Source organism: Microplitis mediator, chromosome 8 (assembly GCF_029852145.1).
Source record: "Microplitis mediator isolate UGA2020A chromosome 8, iyMicMedi2.1, whole genome shotgun sequence".
Lineage (NCBI taxonomy): Eukaryota > Metazoa > Arthropoda > Insecta > Hymenoptera > Braconidae > Microplitis > Microplitis mediator.
The window spans coordinates 20,819,885-20,841,402 of record NC_079976.1 but is presented as its reverse complement, the minus strand read 5'-3'; the positions used below and the strand labels follow the sequence as shown (position 1 = coordinate 20,841,402).

Genomic DNA, 21,518 nt, shown 5'->3' with positions numbered 1-21,518 from the left:
AAATCTAAACGTAACAAAATTTTAATTAATATTTCCGTGGTAGATTTTATTATGTTATATGTTTGACAAGTAACAAAGTTTATTTATTCATCATAAATATAATAATGTAATTTCTTTAATATATTATCGAGTAATTAGTTTATATTCATCTTCTGTATTTTAAGTAGATTGATTTTTAAAAGATTTTTTCAGTTGCTTTATGTGGCACGTATGTACATTACACTTAAGAAATAACATTTTTAGTAATAGCGGTTGTCTGAACCTAGATACAACTGCATATATGAAGCTGTAACACTTTTCTACACCTAGTGACTTTGTTTTGGCTGCTCATTAAATGTCTTTTGGGGTACTGATGTTATTCAATCTGCTTTGCATTGCTCCGCACTGCTATCACCTCCTTCGTCTCTCTGTCTTTGACTAGTTTTCCAATCTTACGAATATTTCCATATAGTTTATTTATTGGTTTACCTCAATTGTCTGTATCACTAGCTAGTCATCATTTGCTTTCACTTTATTACCTCACGACTTCTGAATATTCACTGTATCAGTTTATTGTTTGCTACCTCTTTTCTACAGCTGAAGATATGCTTGAGTACTTTTTCTTCGCCCTGTCATAGACTGAACTACCAGTTTGCATTTCTCTTTGCTTGCTCTGTGTACATTCCTAAGTGTGCTGCAGGTAAATGTAGCGCGTAGGAGGCTGATGGGGTGGTAGCAACTTGTACGGCTGCTTGCAGTGCATTTAGAGATGGACACTATATTTTCACTCGGTATTTGACACCACGCTTTTTTTATCCATTCTGCCGTCTTTTTCCCCAAAAAGTATGGTTTAATACTACTAGTTTTAGTGAACTAATGCCTGGGGATGTAGGTACAGTCCGTGCTTTTCGTGTTCTCTTCTTTACCTCTCTGAGCCTATCACCACCACTGAATAATTGATTAATTATTTACATTGATTTACCGAATAAACGATTTTTATTCAGAAACTAGTTTTTTTTATATCATGATGTCAGATTAAATTTAAAAAACCCGCGGTCTATTTAAAAACGCATGCGCATCAAAGCCTCAACGAGGTGATGAATTTTTAATTAAAAATTATTGAATAATTTATAACTATTTATAATTTATACTCGAACAAACGTTAATAAGGATCGAACAAACGATAATTAATAAGAAAATATTAATTTCAATAATAAAAGAAAGAATTTATGGTGAGGGGGGCCAAGTTAAGGATCAAAATTTGTTTAATTAATTATAAATAAATAAAAGACGAACTAACAATTTAATTGATCGAACAATAACGAACTAACGAAGAGCTAATAATTAAAAATAAAAAAAGTTAAAAATTAAAAAAAAAAAAATCAGGTGGGGCTAAATTCAGTGAGCCCCACTTAATTATGACGTCAGTATTAAATTATATTTTGAATTATATTTACATATTAATTTTCAAATGATCCGGAGACACGTTAAAATATTACTATCTCATACGTTAATGGAAAAACCTATTATGCTTTTTAAAAATAGCACATAGTTATTTTTTAACATGCAGAATCATTTAAATGGTACTTTACTTACTGCTTTTACTGAAAAATTAATTTGTTCTTATTTGTACTGTATATGGGGTATTTCACGCTAAATTTTTGAAGAAGTTATAAGTATTTGATAAAATACAAGCCTTATTTTTGAAAAACTCATAACTTTTTTTGGGTTAAGTAAAAAAATTTTAAAATTTCCTGAAAAATGATTTTTATGGGGTAGAAAAGGAAAGGAAATTTCAGCTAAATCGAAATAGTTTGGGGCCAAAAGTGGTCGATTTAACGTGGAATATCCCATATGTAATTCAATATTGATTTTGGATCATGAACTGTTACTTCAAAAGCTCAAGTGGTAAACTTGACTTCATGACATCTATAAGATAGTAGTTTTTAGGCTATTTTTTGACCTTTCGATAAGGTACCAAAATGTTGATAAAGCGATCAAAAATTTGTCATTGAAAAAGATCTATTTTACAGAACTGACGCAAGTGATGAAAAAAAGTTAATTACAAACAATGGTCAAATAAGCCATGATAAACTTGTTATTCGATCTCGATTCTAATATGGCTTGAGGTTGATGTTGAGGTTGATTGAAATTAGTATGTGGCTGTCTATTGTAATTCATCGTATTATTCCAGATGTGGATCCAATTTTGCAGTGTCTGTAATGGTAATTGATTGGTCACTTAAAAACCTTACTTTCTTCATATCATTACGGGAATATTGAAAAAAAATCCACCTTAGGTCAAATTTTTTTATTAGTGGTCTAATATATCTTTTTTTTTACTGATGCTAAGTAAAATTTATTTTATTTTTATGATCATAGAGGACATGCCATGGGCTAAACTTTTTTAAATAATAGTAATATAATATATACATTATATTATATTTAGTGACAGAATGGTTATAATATCAATTATTTACAGAAAATAAATGCGGCCATTTTTTTTCCACATATTTTAAATGTAATGTGGATGATATGGATGAATTTATTTATTTCGATACTCAGAAATAAAAAAGATTTGAAACCATGAAACAGCACAAATTCAAGTTAAGACCTATCCAACGATACCAAATTTAAGAGAGTGTACCAGTCGATTCTCAAATGAACCGTTTTCACAGGTAAAGACCCACATTATTAAACAAAATATGTCATTCGATGCGTAAACTTATTATTTATCAAACGAAATGTTTCAAGTTCGGAAATTGCCATTTATATCTAAGAACGGCTGATTTGAAATTTCCATTTGCCAATGTATGTGCAACAAGGACAATCCCGTTCGTTCACATGTGTGTGAAAAAGAAAATAGATGACAGTCTCTTAAGGGGTTAGGGGTAGTCAGAATTTTCAAAAAATCGATTTTTTTTTTTTTGCATTTTCTTAAAGTATAATATTTTAAAAATATTGTGTGAAAATTTGAAGTGAATCCGACAAATTCTTTTCGAGTTATTTAACAATGACCAAAGGACGCTCGGGTGCTACGTGGCATTCGAGTGCAGGTAGCTAGAAACAGCTGCAAGCAACCGACCTTTCGGGTTTCATTGTCATGAATATCTCCCCATTTTAATGTATTTATAATTATATATATATATATATATATATATATATATATATATATATATATATATATATATATATATATTCACAATTTGTAGGTAGTACAAGAACTGAAAAATAATTTTTGGTTGCCAGTATACCTGTAGTCGTTGCACTGATCAGTCGATAGTTTTGTGATAAATTATTTCTCAAGTGAATTAAATTATTAACCATGGGACGTGATTCTAGAAAGGTTTCAAGAGAACTTCGGAGTTCTGAAAAAATTAATAAGTCGCGTTCAGTCAAAAGAAAGAATGTTTTTAATCCGAAAACAGCCGAACGTGATGAAAGTATTCAGAGTACATCTTCTAAAAAATTAAAACAAAACACTGAAGATGATGTACCTGAAGACAGCAGTACTGAATTTCGAATAATAAATTTTATTCAGGTATTCACTGCAATTTCTGCTCTTATAAAATGTAAAAAATGTGATGGAAATGTAGTGTTTCAAACAGCAAGTACACGTGGGCTGGGATTCAAAATTGTAGTTGCATGTAATAACTGTGGAAATGAATATATTCCTTCCTGTTCTTTCGTTGGGCATTCTTATGAAATAAACAGACGTTTCATTTTTGTAATGAGAATACTAGGAATAGGATACGAAGGATTGTGCAAGTTTTGCGGCCTGATGGACATGCCGTCTTTTTTAGATAAATCTACGCATACAATTTTACTGAAACAGATTTTGAATTGTAGTAAAGCCGTCGCAGAAACCTTCATGACGAAAGCTGTGAATGAAGAAAAGCAAGCAATGCCAACAACTGAAAATGAAGATATAAATCATCTAACTGTATCGGGAGATGGAACCTGGCAAAAACGGGGATATACATCGTCATTTGGAGTTTCTTCTATAATTGGCTATTTTACTGGAAAGATTCTTGACATAAACATTAAAAGTGCATATTGTAAGCTATGTGAGTATTGGAAAAAAAAAACAAATACTGTTGAGTTCGAGGAATGGTATCAATCGCATGAAGATGTGTGTTCTGCTAATCATCAAGGGTCTTCTGGGAAAATGGAGGTGGATGCGATGGTCGAAATGTTTTCGTATTCTGAAACTAAATATGGAGTTAAGTATGCCAACTATATTGGTGATGGTGACTCCAAGACCTATTCAGGAATTATAAAATCAGATCCTTACGAAAATACAACTGTAAATAAAAAGGAATGTATAGGGCATGTCCAAAAGCGGATGGGGAGTCGATTACGTACGCTGAAGAGTAAACAAAAAGGTCTTGGTGGTCGAGGTAAGCTCACAGGAAAATTAATAGACAAACTAACTGTGTACTATGGTTTAGCAATACGCCGGCATTGTGATTCTATTGAAAATATGAAATCTGCTATAATGGCAACCTTTTATCACTACGGCTCGAGTGATGAAAAACCGAATCATGATATGTGTCCAAAAGGCGAAGAATCTTGGTGCTCTTACCAGCGCGCTGAAGCAAGAGGAGAGCTTGATACCTTTTCTCACGATTATTCTCCTTTACCTTCTGATGTTTTAAAAGCTATCAAGCCTATATACGAAGATCTTAGTAATGAAAATTTACTTTCAAGATGTGTAGGTGGATTCAATCAGAATAATAATGAAAGCTTTAACCAACTAGTATGGAAAATATGCCCAAAAACGGTAAATACTAGTTTTACCATCGTACAAATAGCTGCATACGTTGCTATGTGTATATTTAATGAGGGTATAAATTCATTATTAGTCTTGATGAATACACTAGGACTTAATTGTGGGCCTAATTCTCATCGGTATGCAGAAAGAATGGATGCTGCACGTATCAAAGTAGCAGATAAGCGCGCTAATGATAACACCCGAGAAGGTCGATTGCAACGTAGGCACCAGCAAATCGATATTTTGGAAGCTGCTATGTCGGCTGAAGAGCTATTATATGGTCCAGGAATAGATGACTCAGTGTAAGTTATTAAATAATTCTTATAATTCGACATAAATCCATAGCAAAACTTTAAATGCGTTTTTCTCAAAACTATGTTTTCTGAACTGGTGATCACTGTAACTTAAAAACTGCTCGGTAGATTTCAATAAAATTTATTGTACTTTTGAAATACATTAAAAACTCGTGCCTGATCGAAGGATTTTTTTTTTTTTTCAAAATTTCGATTTTTTTTTAACAATAAACTGTCGGTTTTTTTCTCGAAAATTTGAAAAAAATTTCCTGAGGCCGCCATTTTGTTAATTTCGAAAAAAAAAAAAAAAGCTTCGATCAGGCACAAGATTATCTATTAATAAAACTAATTTTTCTTGTCCGATTGATTTTAGATGAATCTCCAAGGACTTATGATGATCACCGCAAAGGACTTCGGGAGGAACGGGCTCTACAAAAACAGCGATAACTTTTTGAATTATTAATTTTTTTTTTTGAAATTTTCGTGAAGTCAAATCGAAACGTGTTCTAATAAAGCTATGTTTTTATTTTTGTCAAATAAAGTAATTAACTACAAAAAAAAAATTATTGAAAATCATCATTTTTTCATACCCCTGAGTACCCCTAACCCCTTAATAACATTAACTAATACCATCATAGAGGGATGATTGGAATAAAATTTTCCTTATTCTCTTAATAATAATATAGGTTATAAAGGAAAAACTTCACTATCCAAAAATTCCTATAGAACCCACTCAAAAGAATCAAAAGCCGCATAGAATCCACTTGACTGGTATTGGTTTCTACGTGGTCTTTGGCCCATTGGAGTGGATGCTATGGGAACTTTTAGATAGAGTTTATACTTACGGTATTCAATTCTTTTACATCCCTCCTCAACTTATATATTTCTAATTCAGTTTTTTTAACCGTTTGTTGATTAACGGTAGCAACTCGTATGAATTTGTAGTTTTTTTTTCTGAACTTTTATTGACTCTTTCCTCTTTTTTTTCATCACTATTCTTTTCAGGTGATACTTTTGACTTCTTTTGTCGTCTTTCCATCGATGTAGCTTCTCCATTTCCTTTATTAAAATAAAATTAGCGATTATTAAAATTTTATTATTTATGAATTATCGATGATACTGAAAGTAATTAGACGCCATGCAATATGATTATTATTATTATTATTATTATTATTATTATTATTATTATTATTATTATTATTATTATTATTATTATTATTATTATTATTATTATTATTATTATTATTATTATTATTATTATTATTATTATTATTATTATTATTATTATTATTATTATTATTATTATTATTATTATTATTATTATTATTATTATTATTATTATTATTATTATTATTATTATTATTATTATTATTATTATTATTATTATTATTATTATTATTATTATTATTATTATTATTATTATTATTATTATTATTATTATTATTATTATTATTATTATTATTATTATTATTATTATTATTATTATTATTATTATTATTATTATTATTATTATTATTATTATTATTATTATTATTATTATTATTATTATTATTATTATTATTATTATTATTATTATTATTATTATTATTATTATTATTATTATTATTATTATTATTATTATTATTATTATTATTATTATTATTATTATTATTATTATTATTATTATTATTATTATTATTATTATTATTATTATTATTATTATTATTATTATTATTATTATTATTATTATTATTATTATTATTATTATTATTATTATTATTATTATTATTATTATTATTATTATTATTATTATTATTATTATTATTATTATTATTATTATTATTATTATTATTATTATTATTATTATTATTATTATTATTATTATTATTATTATTATTATTATTATTATTATTATTATTATTATTATTATTATTATTATTATTATTATTATTATTATTATTATTATTATTATTATTATTATTATTATTATTATTATTATTATTATTATTATTATTATTATTATTATTATTATTATTATTATTATTATTATTATTATTATTATTATTATTATTATTATTATTATTATTATTATTATTATTATTATTATTATTATTATTATTATTATTATTATTATTATTATTATTATTATTATTATTATTATTATTATTATTATTATTATTATTATTATTATTATTATTATTATTATTATTATTATTATTATTATTATTATTATTATTATTATTATTATTATTATTATTATTATTATTATTATTATTATTATTATTATTATTATTATTATTATTATTATTATTATTATTATTATTATTATTATTATTATTATTATTATTATTATTATTATTATTATTATTATTATTATTATTATTATTATTATTATTATTATTATTATTATTATTATTATTATTATTATTATTATTATTATTATTATTATTATTATTATTATTATTATTATTATTATTATTATTATTATTATTATTATTATTATTATTATTATTATTATTATTATTATTATTATTATTATTATTATTATTATTATTATTATTATTATTATTATTATTATTATTATTTCTTTTTAGTTAAATGCTCAGGGGGTTATCCCCGGTAGTCCGACTCTACCGAGGGCCTCAGCTGAGCGCCAAATCGTTACTGCTGCGATGCTTCATCAACAAGATAGTTAACATGCGCAGCAGGCCAAGTTTCGTTGCCTCAGGAGACGGAGGGACCCGAGAATAACAGCCTTTTGCATCCGCGATGCCAGAAACTCAACTTGCGCTGAACAAGTTGGTATTCTAGCCAGTGCAGACACAAACGACTGTTTCATTCCTCCTAGGACGCCAACAATGAGGACGACAAGTTTGACACGGTAACCTGGGTGAAGTTTGCCAATTTCGAACAGGAGATACTGATATATCTCGTGTTTGTGCTCTTCTTTAACCGTGATGTTAAACTCAGCAGGTGCTGAGAACTCGATGACATAAATGTCTCGAGTGGTTTTATCGAAGAGCACAATATCAGGTTTGTTGTGATCTATTTTCCGAGTTGTTGCGAATGGCACGTTCCAGTAAATACGGCAACGGTCATTCTCAACAACTTGCGGAATATCTCCTGGCAGATAAGGCAGCACTGGTGTTTTATCGATACCGTGCGTATGTCTAAGGTGGTAATAAAGTACTCGCAGAGCAGCATTGTGACGCTGGATGTATGCACCTTTTGCCAGCACAGGACATGCTGACAAGACATGCATAAGCGTCTCTGGATGTTGCTTACATACCCTACACGATGTGTCGGGTAGCTGCATCTGGAGTACTTTCGCACGGTATTCGAGGGTATTGATTACACCATCTTGGCAGGCAAAAATATATCCTTCGGTCTCGGACATCAGGCCAGCTGACTCAAGGAAGGAAAACGTCAGCTGGGTGGACAAGCCATGATCACGCACGTGTTTAAAGAAAACGGTGTGCATGGACTTATCCATGTGTGTACTAAGCAGTTTTTGCTGCTCAGCATTCCTGACGACACTCTTAAATTCCTCCTTAGGGAGTTCAATAAGAGGGTTTACTTACTTACCCCTCACCAGATTAACGACCGCGCACTTGTTCAACCCAAAAGCCATGCCGACATCCCGTGTATACTCCCCTACGATGTTTAAGGCTGTCTGAAGGTGTTCCTCATCAGGAGCATATACCTTCAGATCATCCATGTAGAGTAAGTGGGTGATCGAATATTTCCGATCAGTTGGTGGGCCCACTGAGTATCCACGGGTACGGCGTAGCGCAACAGATATCGGCAGCAGTGAGATGCAAAACAGCAGCGGGCTCAGGGAATCTCCCTGGAAGACACCTCGCTTGTACTGTACAACTTCGGTCACACGTTTGTCGATGCCACATGATATGTGGAACCGTGTTCGCCAAAGTTGCATCGTACGCTGTATGCATCCCACTGTATCACGATCGACCCCAAGGCATTTGAGCACAAAGAGAATGAGCTCGTGAGATGTTGAATCAAATGCCTTACGGTAGTCAATCCAGGCCATTGACAGGTTGCGCTGATAGTAGACCGCGTCTCGAATGACGCAACAATCTACTAACAGATTCTCTTTACAACCTGACAGGCCTCTTTTACTGCCACGCTGTTCGTATATCTGCTGCCATACAGGATCTATCTCCTGTAAAATGCGATTGTTCAAGATTTTGGTGAAAATCTTATAGACCGCATTCAAACAGGTGATAGGCCTGTAGTTCTTTGGGTCGGACAAGTCACCTTTCTTAGGGATGAGCACGGTTCGCCCTTCTACAAGCCAGCACGGAATAGGTTCGTTGCCTCTGATAAACGCTGTAAAAATCCGGGCCAGATGGCTATGGGTAGAAGTAAGTTTCTTCCACCAAAATAAGTTAATGCCATCCGGACCCGGAGCAGCCCAGTTCTTACCATTATTCAGAGCCAAACGAACTTCTTCCACGCTGACTTCAGGGCTCTCTTCATCAGCATTGTCGTTTCGGTGGCGGCGACAAAATGCCTCGAAGTCGTTGAGAGCTGGAGTGTCACGATTCACGTCTGGTTGATCACCATACAACTCGGACCAGAAAGCTTCTACTCGCTCGATAGATGGGGGATCGCCAGAAACAGATGTCTTAGGTGTCAGAAAGCGTGAAGGACTTAACCGAAACAAAGAGTTATCGGTAAGCCGCTTCAGCTTTTTCTCTAGTGACTTTTTTAGCAGTCACCAGAGCCCGCAACCTGTTGAGAGAACCTTCTTTGATGTTAAGAAGATTCTCCTTATTCAGTGTGTGATGTTGATATCGTAGTCCAGCCGCAATACGGCGGACTTTAGGCGTAAACGCTTTACGAGCATTTACGTACTCAATAACACACTGAATGCGGGAGACATGTTTCCGGAGATCATCAATCTTCAGTGAAAGCTGCCCAATGCGACCTCTCATCTTAGCCTCCGGAGAAGAAGTATTATTTCTTGCCGGAGGTAAGAGTGAGGAAGCAGCATCATAGACAGCTTGATTGATGGTGAGTAGAGTAGAATCTTCCTGAATCCGAAGCGATAGCTCGTGGTTTTCCGTGTCAAGTTGGTCTTTGGGGTAGTGTGTCTTTTTAGAGATACATACTTGTCGTCTTTCAAAATCATTGTCGGCGTCTTCGGAAGAACGGCGTCTCTCCTGATGTAGCTGTGCTGGAAAAGACAGACGGTGAGATAGCCGTCTGTTATTTAACAGTGATCTTCGTGTTCGCCGGAGATGAGAGGCATAATCACGCAGATGTTGTTGTGAAAAATGGCTATGATTAGGGTGCATATCGCTCCAGAGAGCATGCATCCTAGCCATATAGCCTCTCCGCTCCGGTTCACTGTTATTATAGCACATCAGGAGATCGGCTCGTAATTCCTCCGTCCACCTAAATGCGGTCCGTTGTTCGCCAAGGTCTTCATCGTTCGGAATCTTGGTGCTCCGCCCAGCTAGTGGGTAGCCCTCATCCGAGAAGGGCCGGTTGTGGGGAGCACTTCTGTGTTCAGGATTATCTTGAACTCAGTTTACTTCACATTGGGGAGTTATCCCAATGCGAAGGTTGTTGTGCGCTTAGTAGGTCAGTAGATGGAGGGCTGACCTATCTAGCCCACGGTGCGCCACGGAGTAATCAAAATCTCCGCTGGCCTCACAACATGCACCGTGGGCATTTATTATTATTATTATTATTATTACTATTATTATTATTATTATTATTATTATTATTATTATTATTATTATTATATAACGTATACCGTTTTTCAATTCGCGACGGAGACGCGAATAAATTCGGTAAACCGTATGCGGTCACCCACGTGTAATACAAAAGTATAAATCGTAAATAATAAATATATGACTCAAAATAATAATACACTGGTCACAGAAATTAAGGGATAGAAAAAAAATTCGAAATTTTTAGGTGATTTTCAACATGCTGTAACTCGGTGTAAAATGGTCATATAAAAAAACTAAAAAAAGCAAATTGTAGCCTCAAGTTTCTTGTTTTCAGATCTGGACCTCAAAATTTTTTATCATGTGCAGTTCCGGAGTAATCATAAAAAAATCAACGAAAAAAAAATTTTCAAAATTTTTGCTGGTCTTTCAATACCTCTATGGGCGACAATAAATTTTTTTGAATAATCCGACTGTCTGACTTTTCTCGGAAATTTTATGCCCTTCAATTTGGTGGCATTAAAAAGTCTCTGCGACGATTGGGCGCCGAGTTATCATTGATCAAAACAAAAAAGTCCATTTTGGCTTTGATAATCAATAACTCCGGATGTATTGGTCGTACAGAGAATTGAAGCAGGGTTTCGAAAACTGGAAAACATTTTCTATAAGGCGAAATTAGTGGCATTTGATAGAAAAAATTTTTTCAAAGCGATATTGTTTGGTAAAAAACAGGTCAAAATTCACAAATTTAAGGATATTCGGAAATCTTGCTATAACTTTGGATATAACGGATGAACAAAGGATATCTTCGACTTTTTTTCAACCTCAAAGTGTCCTGAAAAAACCCTGAAAATTTCAAATTGCTGCGATTTTTCTTTCTTAGTGCCCCGAAGCTTTAAATTTATCGATTTTGTCAAAAATCACCATAATTGGTAGTTTCTCGGTTTTTGTTCATTTTTTCGATTTGAAAATGGTTTTTTTACCGATAATCTTCATTTCTTCGATCAAAAAGATCGACTATCGAAAAAAATTAAAAAAAAAAAAATTTTGAAAAAAATTTTTTTTTTTTCAAAATTTTTTTTTTCAAAAATTTTTTGTTTTGTTGTATCTGCAATGATTTATCATTGTCAAAAAAAATTCCTAAAATTTGTTTTACCGCCGGCATTAGAGTTACCCAAAGGGTATGTTTGTTAAGTTAATACTTATTACTAAAATATATCCAGGAAATAAACAAACAAATTTTGGCTATCACTGGAATCTTTTTACTATTATTTAATTCAACTATATTTATAAATATAAACCCAATAAAATATTACAATACTAAAAAATTCATTTACCGTACATTAATTCTTCATAGTAAATTTCAATAAATAATAATATACTCATTATAGTCAAATAATCATAAATAATAATAAAAATCAAATTAATTAAATTGAATCATCCGCTGGGGAATTCAAATTACAAATTACAAATTTTTATCCTATGAACTCAATATAAAATTTATACATATAAAAATACCAATCTTTATTTTATATTATTTGCTCTGGGGAGAGAAAGACGCGGGAACTCAAAATATATTTGGCAACACTGGGTTGCATACCATCATATTATAAAATAAATTTTACCCAGAGAAATAATATTTTAAATACTATCGTAAGACAAGGAGTCAAAAGCTATCCTTGTCTATAATCCACTAAGGAATGTATTCGACGCGTCTACGCACGTATACCAAACTCTGGGTCATACGCCGAATATACTCAACTTATTATTATAAATAATAACTCAGGTTTAATTATTAATCAATTAAATATCGCGATCAACTCTACCGAGTGTCCAGCGATAGCCGATGCAACAAATGATAACACAAGTGACTTACCGGCGTTGAGAATAATTTACTTCTTGAGATTTAAATAACAATAAAAATATATAAACTGTATACTTTTAATTTAATATAACAAAATTAATTATCACTAAATTAACTTTCTTTATTAATTAATTATCATTTTACGGCAACTGGGCCAGAATAATTTTTACTTAAATCACGTACAACAACACGTCCTACCTTTACAATAGCCCGGTCCTCTCTGATTATTTTTCGCGTCGGTTTTCCGAGGGATGGGTATCACTCACGTGTTATCCCCTCTAATGACCTCGGACCCGAAATTATCAATCAAAATAAAATATTTAAACATATTTCCCGACCTGAGTTATATGATAATAATAAATTAAATAGTATTATTCATCAATATTTATAAACATAATCATAATTAACCCTTTAAACAATAAAATAATAATTATTTCAGTGCACCATGTGGCGGGAGGGATATATTGGTTTTTATCCCCACCATATTGACTTACTCTCCCTTCGGTCGATATTTTTATACAATATATACGCGCACGTGTGCTACTAACTGAAATGAAAATATCGATTAAGTACATAAAATTCAAAATAATTATCAAAACATAAACACAATAAACAATAATTCCCATAAATAAATCATAGTTAAATAATTAATCAAAATAATATAAATACTTATATCATAAAATATTATAATAAATAAATGCGCTTTAATAGCTAGGAGGTGTTGTTAAAATCACGGCGAAATGGGAAAGCGCGCGCAGCGATTCACGTTAGAATCGCTACGTGACAATTATACAATCGCAAATACTTTTTAGCCGTGTTTGTCGCGATACATGGAGAAAATTGATCGACAAACAGATTTGATATAGCTGTAGCACTTTTCAATATGATTTGATTCGAATCACCGTTAAAACTATCCTTGTGAAATATACTGAAGTATTTGTGATGAGGTTCGCACATGTGGGTAAAATACGATATTACTTTCAACATTAATCCCACCATAAACTCATTCTCAGCTATTTCTGCCATAGTATACTCCATAAAGGGTTTTGTTAGTTCATTTATGATAAGTTTCCAAATTTCATCATGCTGGTCGTTGTCATTATTATTTTTATTGGAATTTGAATTTGGCACAATTTTTTGATCAATTGTGTAGCTCTGGCCAACGCTCGCACGACCTCCACTCATATCTGTAATATTTTATTAAGATGTGTAAGAAATATATTCACCACTATAGGCATAATGTTTATAAACAAATATCTACTTTTAACGATAATCTTACTGCTTATAGATCTGTACATATTTTTTTTTTATTATCACGTCAATTTAAAGAAATCCCGAAAACAACAACAAATTATAAAACTATTTAATAATCCCCGAGTTCCGTTAAATATTTCCTCATTGGATCCAAAATCTGATGTAAAATCTGCATACGGTAAACTTCTGTATTGTGACACGAATAGCGATTGCAGTATAGTAAATAATAACACGGAAATTACAGGCATTGTGGAGTTGAAAACGTGTAATCAAATTCGAGCTTTTCCTAAAATAAAAACACTTACCGATGACGTTTTACAAGTTAAAAATTTCAATTATTCCAATATCAGTACAAGTGACGATAATAAAATCGGTTTTTGTTCAAATGTAATTAAAAGACATCGTTCATACAATGATATATGTGATTTCCGTACAGGTGGTATATTAGGCTGTAATGTATTCAAAGGCTGTCTGGGACGATTTTATAATGATGGAACATTCTCTGATTATTCAAGTATAACTTGTCAATGTCACGACGATGAGTACTATGTTGCGGGTAATAATATTGGCACCGTATTACCACAATGCCTTCAACGAACTTACTATGAAACAATCGACGACAACGACAGCACTGCAAAAGAGGATACAACATATTTGTATTTACCTCAGGCAACAATTGATGAAGAATATATACATAAAATGTTTGGATCTACGACTGAGTTCAATAAAATTAAAAGACGAGGTCTACCAAATCCATGTTTTTGTTTTTCATTGACAATAAAGCCGATTACAGAAAATGAAACTGAAAGAGACGTAGCGCTATTGAGATCGACTGACGGCAATAATATATATTATTGTCATTCATTCTCAAGTAAATTTATTACACTACAGTTTTCTAGCGATTATTTAAAAAACAATAACGGTAATTATCCTAACGAGAATATACGAATTTCATCGAAGCAAGACTCAAATATATTGATGTTTGATGAGCCAACGATGAACGGGGAAACATTAATAGTTCAACCACAATTGCAGGGTTACTTAATGCCACTTTCGAATGTAGTGCCAGAATTGTATGTATACTTAAAATCATTAGTTGAGCATTCACAAATTCCATTTGACTTAATGACGAAACTATTAAAAAATTTGATATTCTACAATCATCCAAATTTTCTGATATCATTTAATTTTACGGATAGAATTCCAGATCTAAATAATTTTTCTTTTTACAATTTGAGTCTACATCATGGGCTAGTTTATAACTTGAAATTTGATAAAGGGCTGCGTCGTACCACCAGTGTGATGAAAATAAAATTGTCCCAAACCAAAAATAAAATATTAAAATACGTAACGGTAATGGTCTAGAAGTGGGGCTCCACCTATTTTTGACCATAAAATGTCTTCTGTTGAATATTTTTCGATCGTTTTTTTTTTTCAAATTGTTCTACTCCTCGGCGGATTGATGATGAAAAAAAAAAGTTTCCAAAAAAACCAATATTTCTATTAGTTATGGCAGTTTGAAAATTTTTAAAATAAAAAAATTAAATTTTTTACATTATTTAGAGTTTCTAAAATTTTTTTAACGAAGTATTTCTCTACTTCTGTTTTTTTCAACTTGATTTACTGTGAAAAAAAAAAAAAAAAAAAAAAAAAAAAAAAAAAAAAAATGAAAATAGTATTAGAAAATTTTTTTTAAAATCGTTGAAAATTTTTTTAAAATACTTTACAGTCAAATGTTTGTAGCCTGAAATTAGTTTATAGTTCTTTATTTAGAATTATTTACATACAATCTTTTGTATATATATTTACGCATACAACAATAAAAATCAAAATGAATTTTTACTTACCGTGATCTTTTAAGCAATCGTAAGATTTCCATGAATCTGAAATTATTGTTGTACCTGGTTCGATTTTTTTTTTAATTATTTTAAGCAATGTTTTTTGCGTTCGATTTGGTACAGGTACAACAAAAATTTTTTTTGATTCCCGTTCGTACCCTCCAAACAACCATTGACCGTCAATTATTCGGCCGCGTTGGTATTTTCGTTTGCCAAATTTTGCTTCGTCAATTTCAACGATTTTATCGGGCCCTCCAATTTTGTCGTCGCAATTATTCAATGCCCAATAAATACAAACTTCGCGAATAAATGATGACCAATCACAAAATGTAGCACTTGCAATATCCAACTCATTCATCAGATATTGTTTATGAGGTGGATTTAATAACAAATATTGAGCGATCAATGAGCAGCACTTTTCTGGTGTTAAGTGACTGTTAGCAAACCATGAATCTGATCTTATTGATTTTTTATAATTGCAACGCTTTTGGACTCGTCTTTTATTAAGCTCTTCAGCATATCTATGTTGACAGCGATATAAATATTTTTCAGGGCTATATGAACATGGATTTTTACATTTTGGACATATAATAGTATCTGCGATAGCACCATGTTTTTTTAAAAATTCAATAGCTGTGGTGTGATTATTAAATATTTTTATCGCTTCTGATAATTTTAATTTACAGCCAGTGCAATTCATAATCTAATTTTACTTATACAGTAATAACAAAAATTACTATTATATTTAATAAGAAAGTTTTGATATTGTGCTAGATTAAAAAAGAATGATTTTAAAATTTATAATAAAAGACGACTATGACGCCACCTATTGAAATTTTCAAATTTTGTGAAAAACGATTTAAATATTTTTGAAATTGAAATATTTGAAAATGTATTGGAATATTTCAATAAAATTTTTAATTTAAAGAAAAAAAAATTATGTAATATAATTACAATTTAATAAATTATAGTATTATAATTAAGTTTTTGATTAAATTCATTTCCAGAGCAAATTCATTTTTTAATTTAAAGATAAAGAAACACTAGCACAACCTAGTGACAATTTTTAAAACTATTTTAAGAATCTATGGTATTGTGATATTCAAAAATTATATTCATCATCTTATAAAATAATTAAATTAAATTTTAAATTTAAACTAACATTAAATTATAAAATACAATTAAAATTAAATACAATTTAAAATAAAAAAATTTTTAAATAGTAAATTTCTTTTTAATCATAATAAAACTTTTTATTTGTTTAATTTTGTGTGTGTGCAATTACAAAAATGTACACATACACAAAAAATGTGAAAAATAGGGCCCTTTTATCACGAATTATGTGTGTGTGCAATTACAAAAATGTACACATACACAAAAAATGTGAAAAATAGAGCCTTTTTATCACGAATTATGTGTGTGTGCAATTACAAAAATGTACACATACACAAAAAATGTGAAAAATAGGGCCCTTTTATCACGAATTATGTGTGTGTGCAATTACAAAAATGTACACATACACAAAAAATGTGAAAAATAGAGCCTTTTTATCACGAATTATGTGTGTGTGCAGTTACAAAAATGTACACATACACAAAAAATGTGAAAAATAGGGCCCTTTTATCACGAATTATGTGTGTGTGCAATTACAAAAATGTACACATACACAAAAAAAGTGAAAAATAGGGCCCTTTTATCACGAATTATGTGTGTGTGCAATTACAAAAATGTACACATACACAAAAAATGTGAAAAATAGGGCCCTTTTATCACGAATTATGTGTGTATGCAATTACAAAAATGTACACATGCATAATATGAAGAAAAAAAAATTTTTTTTAAATTTTTTTAGAAAAATTTAGAAAACAATCATTTTTTGATAAAAATTTTTTTTTTTTTTTTTTCATTTTTTTCACAGTAAATCAAGTCGAAAGAGATAAAAATCAAGAAATTCTTTGTTAAAAAAAATTTAGAAACTACAATTAATGTAAAAAATTTAATTTTTTTATTTTTAAAATTTTCAAACAGCCATAACTAATAGAAATATTGGTTTTTTTGGAAACTTTTTTTTTTCATCATCAATCCGCCGAGGAGTAGAACAATTTGAAAAAAAAATGATAGAGAAATTTTTGATACAAGTATTTTTATGGTCAAAAATAGGTGGAGCCCCACTTCTAGACCATTACCATGAATTCGTATTTTATCTGAGCTCGGGTTCATCCTATAATAATGACAAATCCACAAAGCTGGTAATGAATTATAGAAATCCATTATACAGTGGCGCATTTGCTGTGGATTTGAAAAACAAAATGATTATACCATTTTTCGTCGATGACTGGGACTTACAACAATTATTTGTTCAAAATTCTAAAATCATTAAAACCACGATGACTGAAAAAGAAACAATGACGACTAAATATGACGATAAATTTGTATGGATAAATTTAACAGATAATTCGAATCGTTCTGTAATAGTTCAACAAAATGATATAGTTGATAAAAAAATGTTGGCTATGAATATTAATAAACGCCCGGTTTGCAATGACTTGAATTTAGCTTATAAAAATCATCCTTTCGTAGTAAATACTTTGGAGCATATTTTGGGTGGTGACGATTGCACTAAAATATATGCGGTACAGCCCATACTCGTGAGATAGGTAATGTAAGGTGAGGTTTCAAACAGATAAAAAAAGTATATGATTTTGGTTGGTTGAATACATGGAGTTGAGTGAAGCAAAATATTATTTTCTGCATGAAAGTGATGTAATTATTGTATTTAAATGGACCTCAAAGAGGACTAGATTTCCTTAAAATTTGAATATATTAACTAGTAGAAGTGTAACGGCGGGTAGAAGCAATGTATTATTTCCTGCATAGGGGCAATCTAGCTATGATTATTATTGATAAATGGGCTACAGAATGGGGTTGATTTCCGGAAAATTCCAAGTTCTCGATCGGAACAAGTGTAGTATGGTTCGGGAGCGAGGAATACCTGAATACAGATATTAAAGATATAAAACGAGATGGCTGAGTGGAAAGTAAAGAGAAAGTGGAGAACTAATACGCAAGATGGCACTAGCACTGCTTCTCGCATGTACTCAACTTGCCCAATGTTTGAATATATACAACCTGCTGAGAGCGATACACAAGTACATGACATGCTGGTGCAAATATAATTTACAGAGAGGCATTCTCAATTATTACAAGGGCAAAGGTATTATTATTTTTTACATCAGGGCAATGCAGTTGTTGAATGAATTGGAGATTCAAAGAGGACTTGGTTTCTAGATAGTTTTAAGTCATCACATGTATACTGCAATAAAAATCTCATCTCGATAATTGAACTCTGATTTATTTATGTACCTTTAACGTATGCAATACGTTATTTTTCTCTCTGTCATTAAATATTTGTCTGTAGGATTTCATAAAAATAAGACAAAAAATGCCGGAATTATACTTTTTTTTTTTGAGTATTTACAATTCCAACAATCTATCTATAATGAAAAAAGACGAAAAGTTCGGAATTTTTCGTACATGAGCATTGTAATAAGTTCATATTATACCGATATGTGATGTATGCAGCAAAGACTTAAACATAAGTATACTTAAACTAGATTTCAAAAGAATTGATTACGATTATCATTTCCAATGTTGACACCGAATTCGTTACACACATCAACATAAAACAATGTAAAAAGGGGTCATTTAATTTTTTCCATCTAAGTTATTAGATTCAAATGACATTCCTGTTCTCGAATTAATTTCCAACACATGACTTTAAGCTAGCTTAGACAGCACGGAAATTGATAATTCTCAGAGGCTCGCTTAAGTGAGTGTCCGGTTTATACCCAGCAGGGAAGAAGATGATTGTCTGAGACTCGCTTGAGAGAGCGTCCTGTTCATACGAGACACAGAAAAGATGATTGTCTGAGACTCACTTTAGAGGGCGTCCTGTTCATACGAGACACAGAAAAGATGATTGTCTGAGGCTTGCTTTAGCAAAAGATCATCGCGCAATTTTCGTTTTTTTTTTTTTGTTGTGAGCCTCGTCAGCCCTATATCTTTATTGGACAAGGCTCAGAAGGAGAAAGAGTCGCGCGTGAGAAGAGGCATGTATTGTTAGTTTACAATGTAAAGTAATGTATGATTGAGTAACATGGAAAGAAAGGGAAGGGGAGGGGAGACAGATAAGAGCCAAGAAGATTTTTACGGACTTTATTTTATTATTAAAAAGTTACCATCATTATAGCTTTTAGGCGGAGGGGTGAAGCGAAAGAGTAAATTTCACTAGTTTGTTACAGAGTAGTAAAATTGAAACGAGCTGTTTTGAGGACTTGAGTTTATCCGTCTTTCAAGTCCTCAGTTTGTTGGGTAGCAGTGGTGGGGGGGAGCGAGAAAGTAAATTCCACTAGTTTGGTACAGGGTAGTAAAATTTAAACGAGCTGTTTTGAGGACTTGAGTTTATCCGTCTTTCAAGTCCTCAGTTTGTTGGGTAGTAGTAGTGGGGGGGAGCGGAAAAGTAAATTCTACTAGTTTGGTACAGAGTAATCAAATTAAAAAGAGCTGTATTGAGGACTTGAGTTTATCCGTCTTTCGAGTCCTCAGTTTGTTGGGTAGTAGTGATGGGAGGGAGCGGGAAAGTAAATTCTACTAGTTTGGTACAGAGTAGTCATATTAAAAAGAGCTGTATTGAGGACTTGAGTTTTTCCGTCTTTCAAGTCCTCAGTTTGTTGGGTAGTAGTAGTGGGGGGGAGCGGGAAAGTAAATTCCACTAGTTTGGTACAGAGTAGTCATATTAAAAAGAGCTGGACTGAGGACTTGAGTTTATCCGTCTTTCAAGTCCTCAGTTTGTTGGGTAGTAGTAGTGGGGGGGGGGGGGGAGAGCGGGAAAGTAAATTCTACTAGTTTGGTACAGAGTAGTCATATTAAAAAGAGCTGTATTGAAGACTTGAGTTTATCCGTCTTTCAAGTCCTCAGTTTGTTGGGTAGTAGTAGTGGGGGGGGGGGGAGCGGGAAAGTAAATTCCACTAGTTTGGTACAGAGTAGTCAAATTAAAAAGAGCTGGATCGAGGACTTGAGTTTATCTGTCTTTCAAGTCCTCAACGACTGATAATTTTTACATTCCCCTACTCTGAATTCTAGACTCTGTTTCACTTGCACTTGCACTGACTCAACCCCCTTTTCTTACTCTTTCTAAAGAATACCTATAAATACAGGTGTCTTCTCGCGCGCGACTCTTTCTTCTTCTGAGCCTTGTCCAGTAAAGATATGAGAAGAAGAAGGAGGGCCGACGCAGCTCAGAAAAAAAAAACTACAGATTTCGTCGTATCCGTTCAATGTTAACGCTAAACAAATGATATCCAAAAAGATCCAAATAATAGAATTACATATCCGCATTGCAAAATATATAGTATATCTTTAATTCATGTGTATCCCTAACCTAGTGTCTTCCAAGGATTTTCTCAATCTATATCGATACTTCAAAGATACACATTCTGTAGATTAAAAATATATTTACATGCATACGATATATTTGTTAAAACATTATGCGCTGTAGTAAAGAACTTGATTTATACAAGTAGTAGGGAGAAAAAAAAAGAATAGTTCAATTTACATGCTTACTAGATTATAGTTGTTAGTGCATTAAAATGAAAGACCGTCTGCGATTATTGTGAGATTGTGAGGTAAAAGCAAAGTTCGAATTTCTTCATATGTACAATAGTTGATTTATTAAAATGGGCTGTAGAGAGGACTTGAATTGATGATGTTTTCAAATCTTCACTTGGTAAGAAAGTATTGCTAGGAAAGAGTGTTGACAAAAAACTATGTTTTTTTT

The 21,518-nt window shown here is 31.4% G+C and overlaps 1 protein-coding gene across 2 annotated transcripts; it reads left to right on the top strand.

Moving 5' to 3' along the window:
- The first annotated feature begins 3,184 nt into the window (after positions 1–3,184).
- LOC130672934 (uncharacterized) lies at positions 3,185–5,649 on the top strand. Of its 2 annotated transcripts, none has more exons than XM_057477747.1 (3): positions 3,185–4,761; positions 4,898–5,054; positions 5,419–5,649. In XM_057477747.1, the coding sequence occupies exons 1-2, from the start codon at positions 3,304–3,306 to the stop codon at positions 4,925–4,927; spliced, it is 1,488 nt and encodes a 495-aa protein (XP_057333730.1). In that variant the 5' UTR covers positions 3,185–3,303; the 3' UTR covers positions 4,928–5,054; positions 5,419–5,649. The 2 variants fall into 2 exon arrangements, with proteins under 2 accessions (XP_057333730.1, XP_057333731.1); XM_057477748.1 differs by having other exon boundaries at positions 4,844–5,054.
- Positions 5,650–21,518: the final 15,869 nt, after the last annotated feature.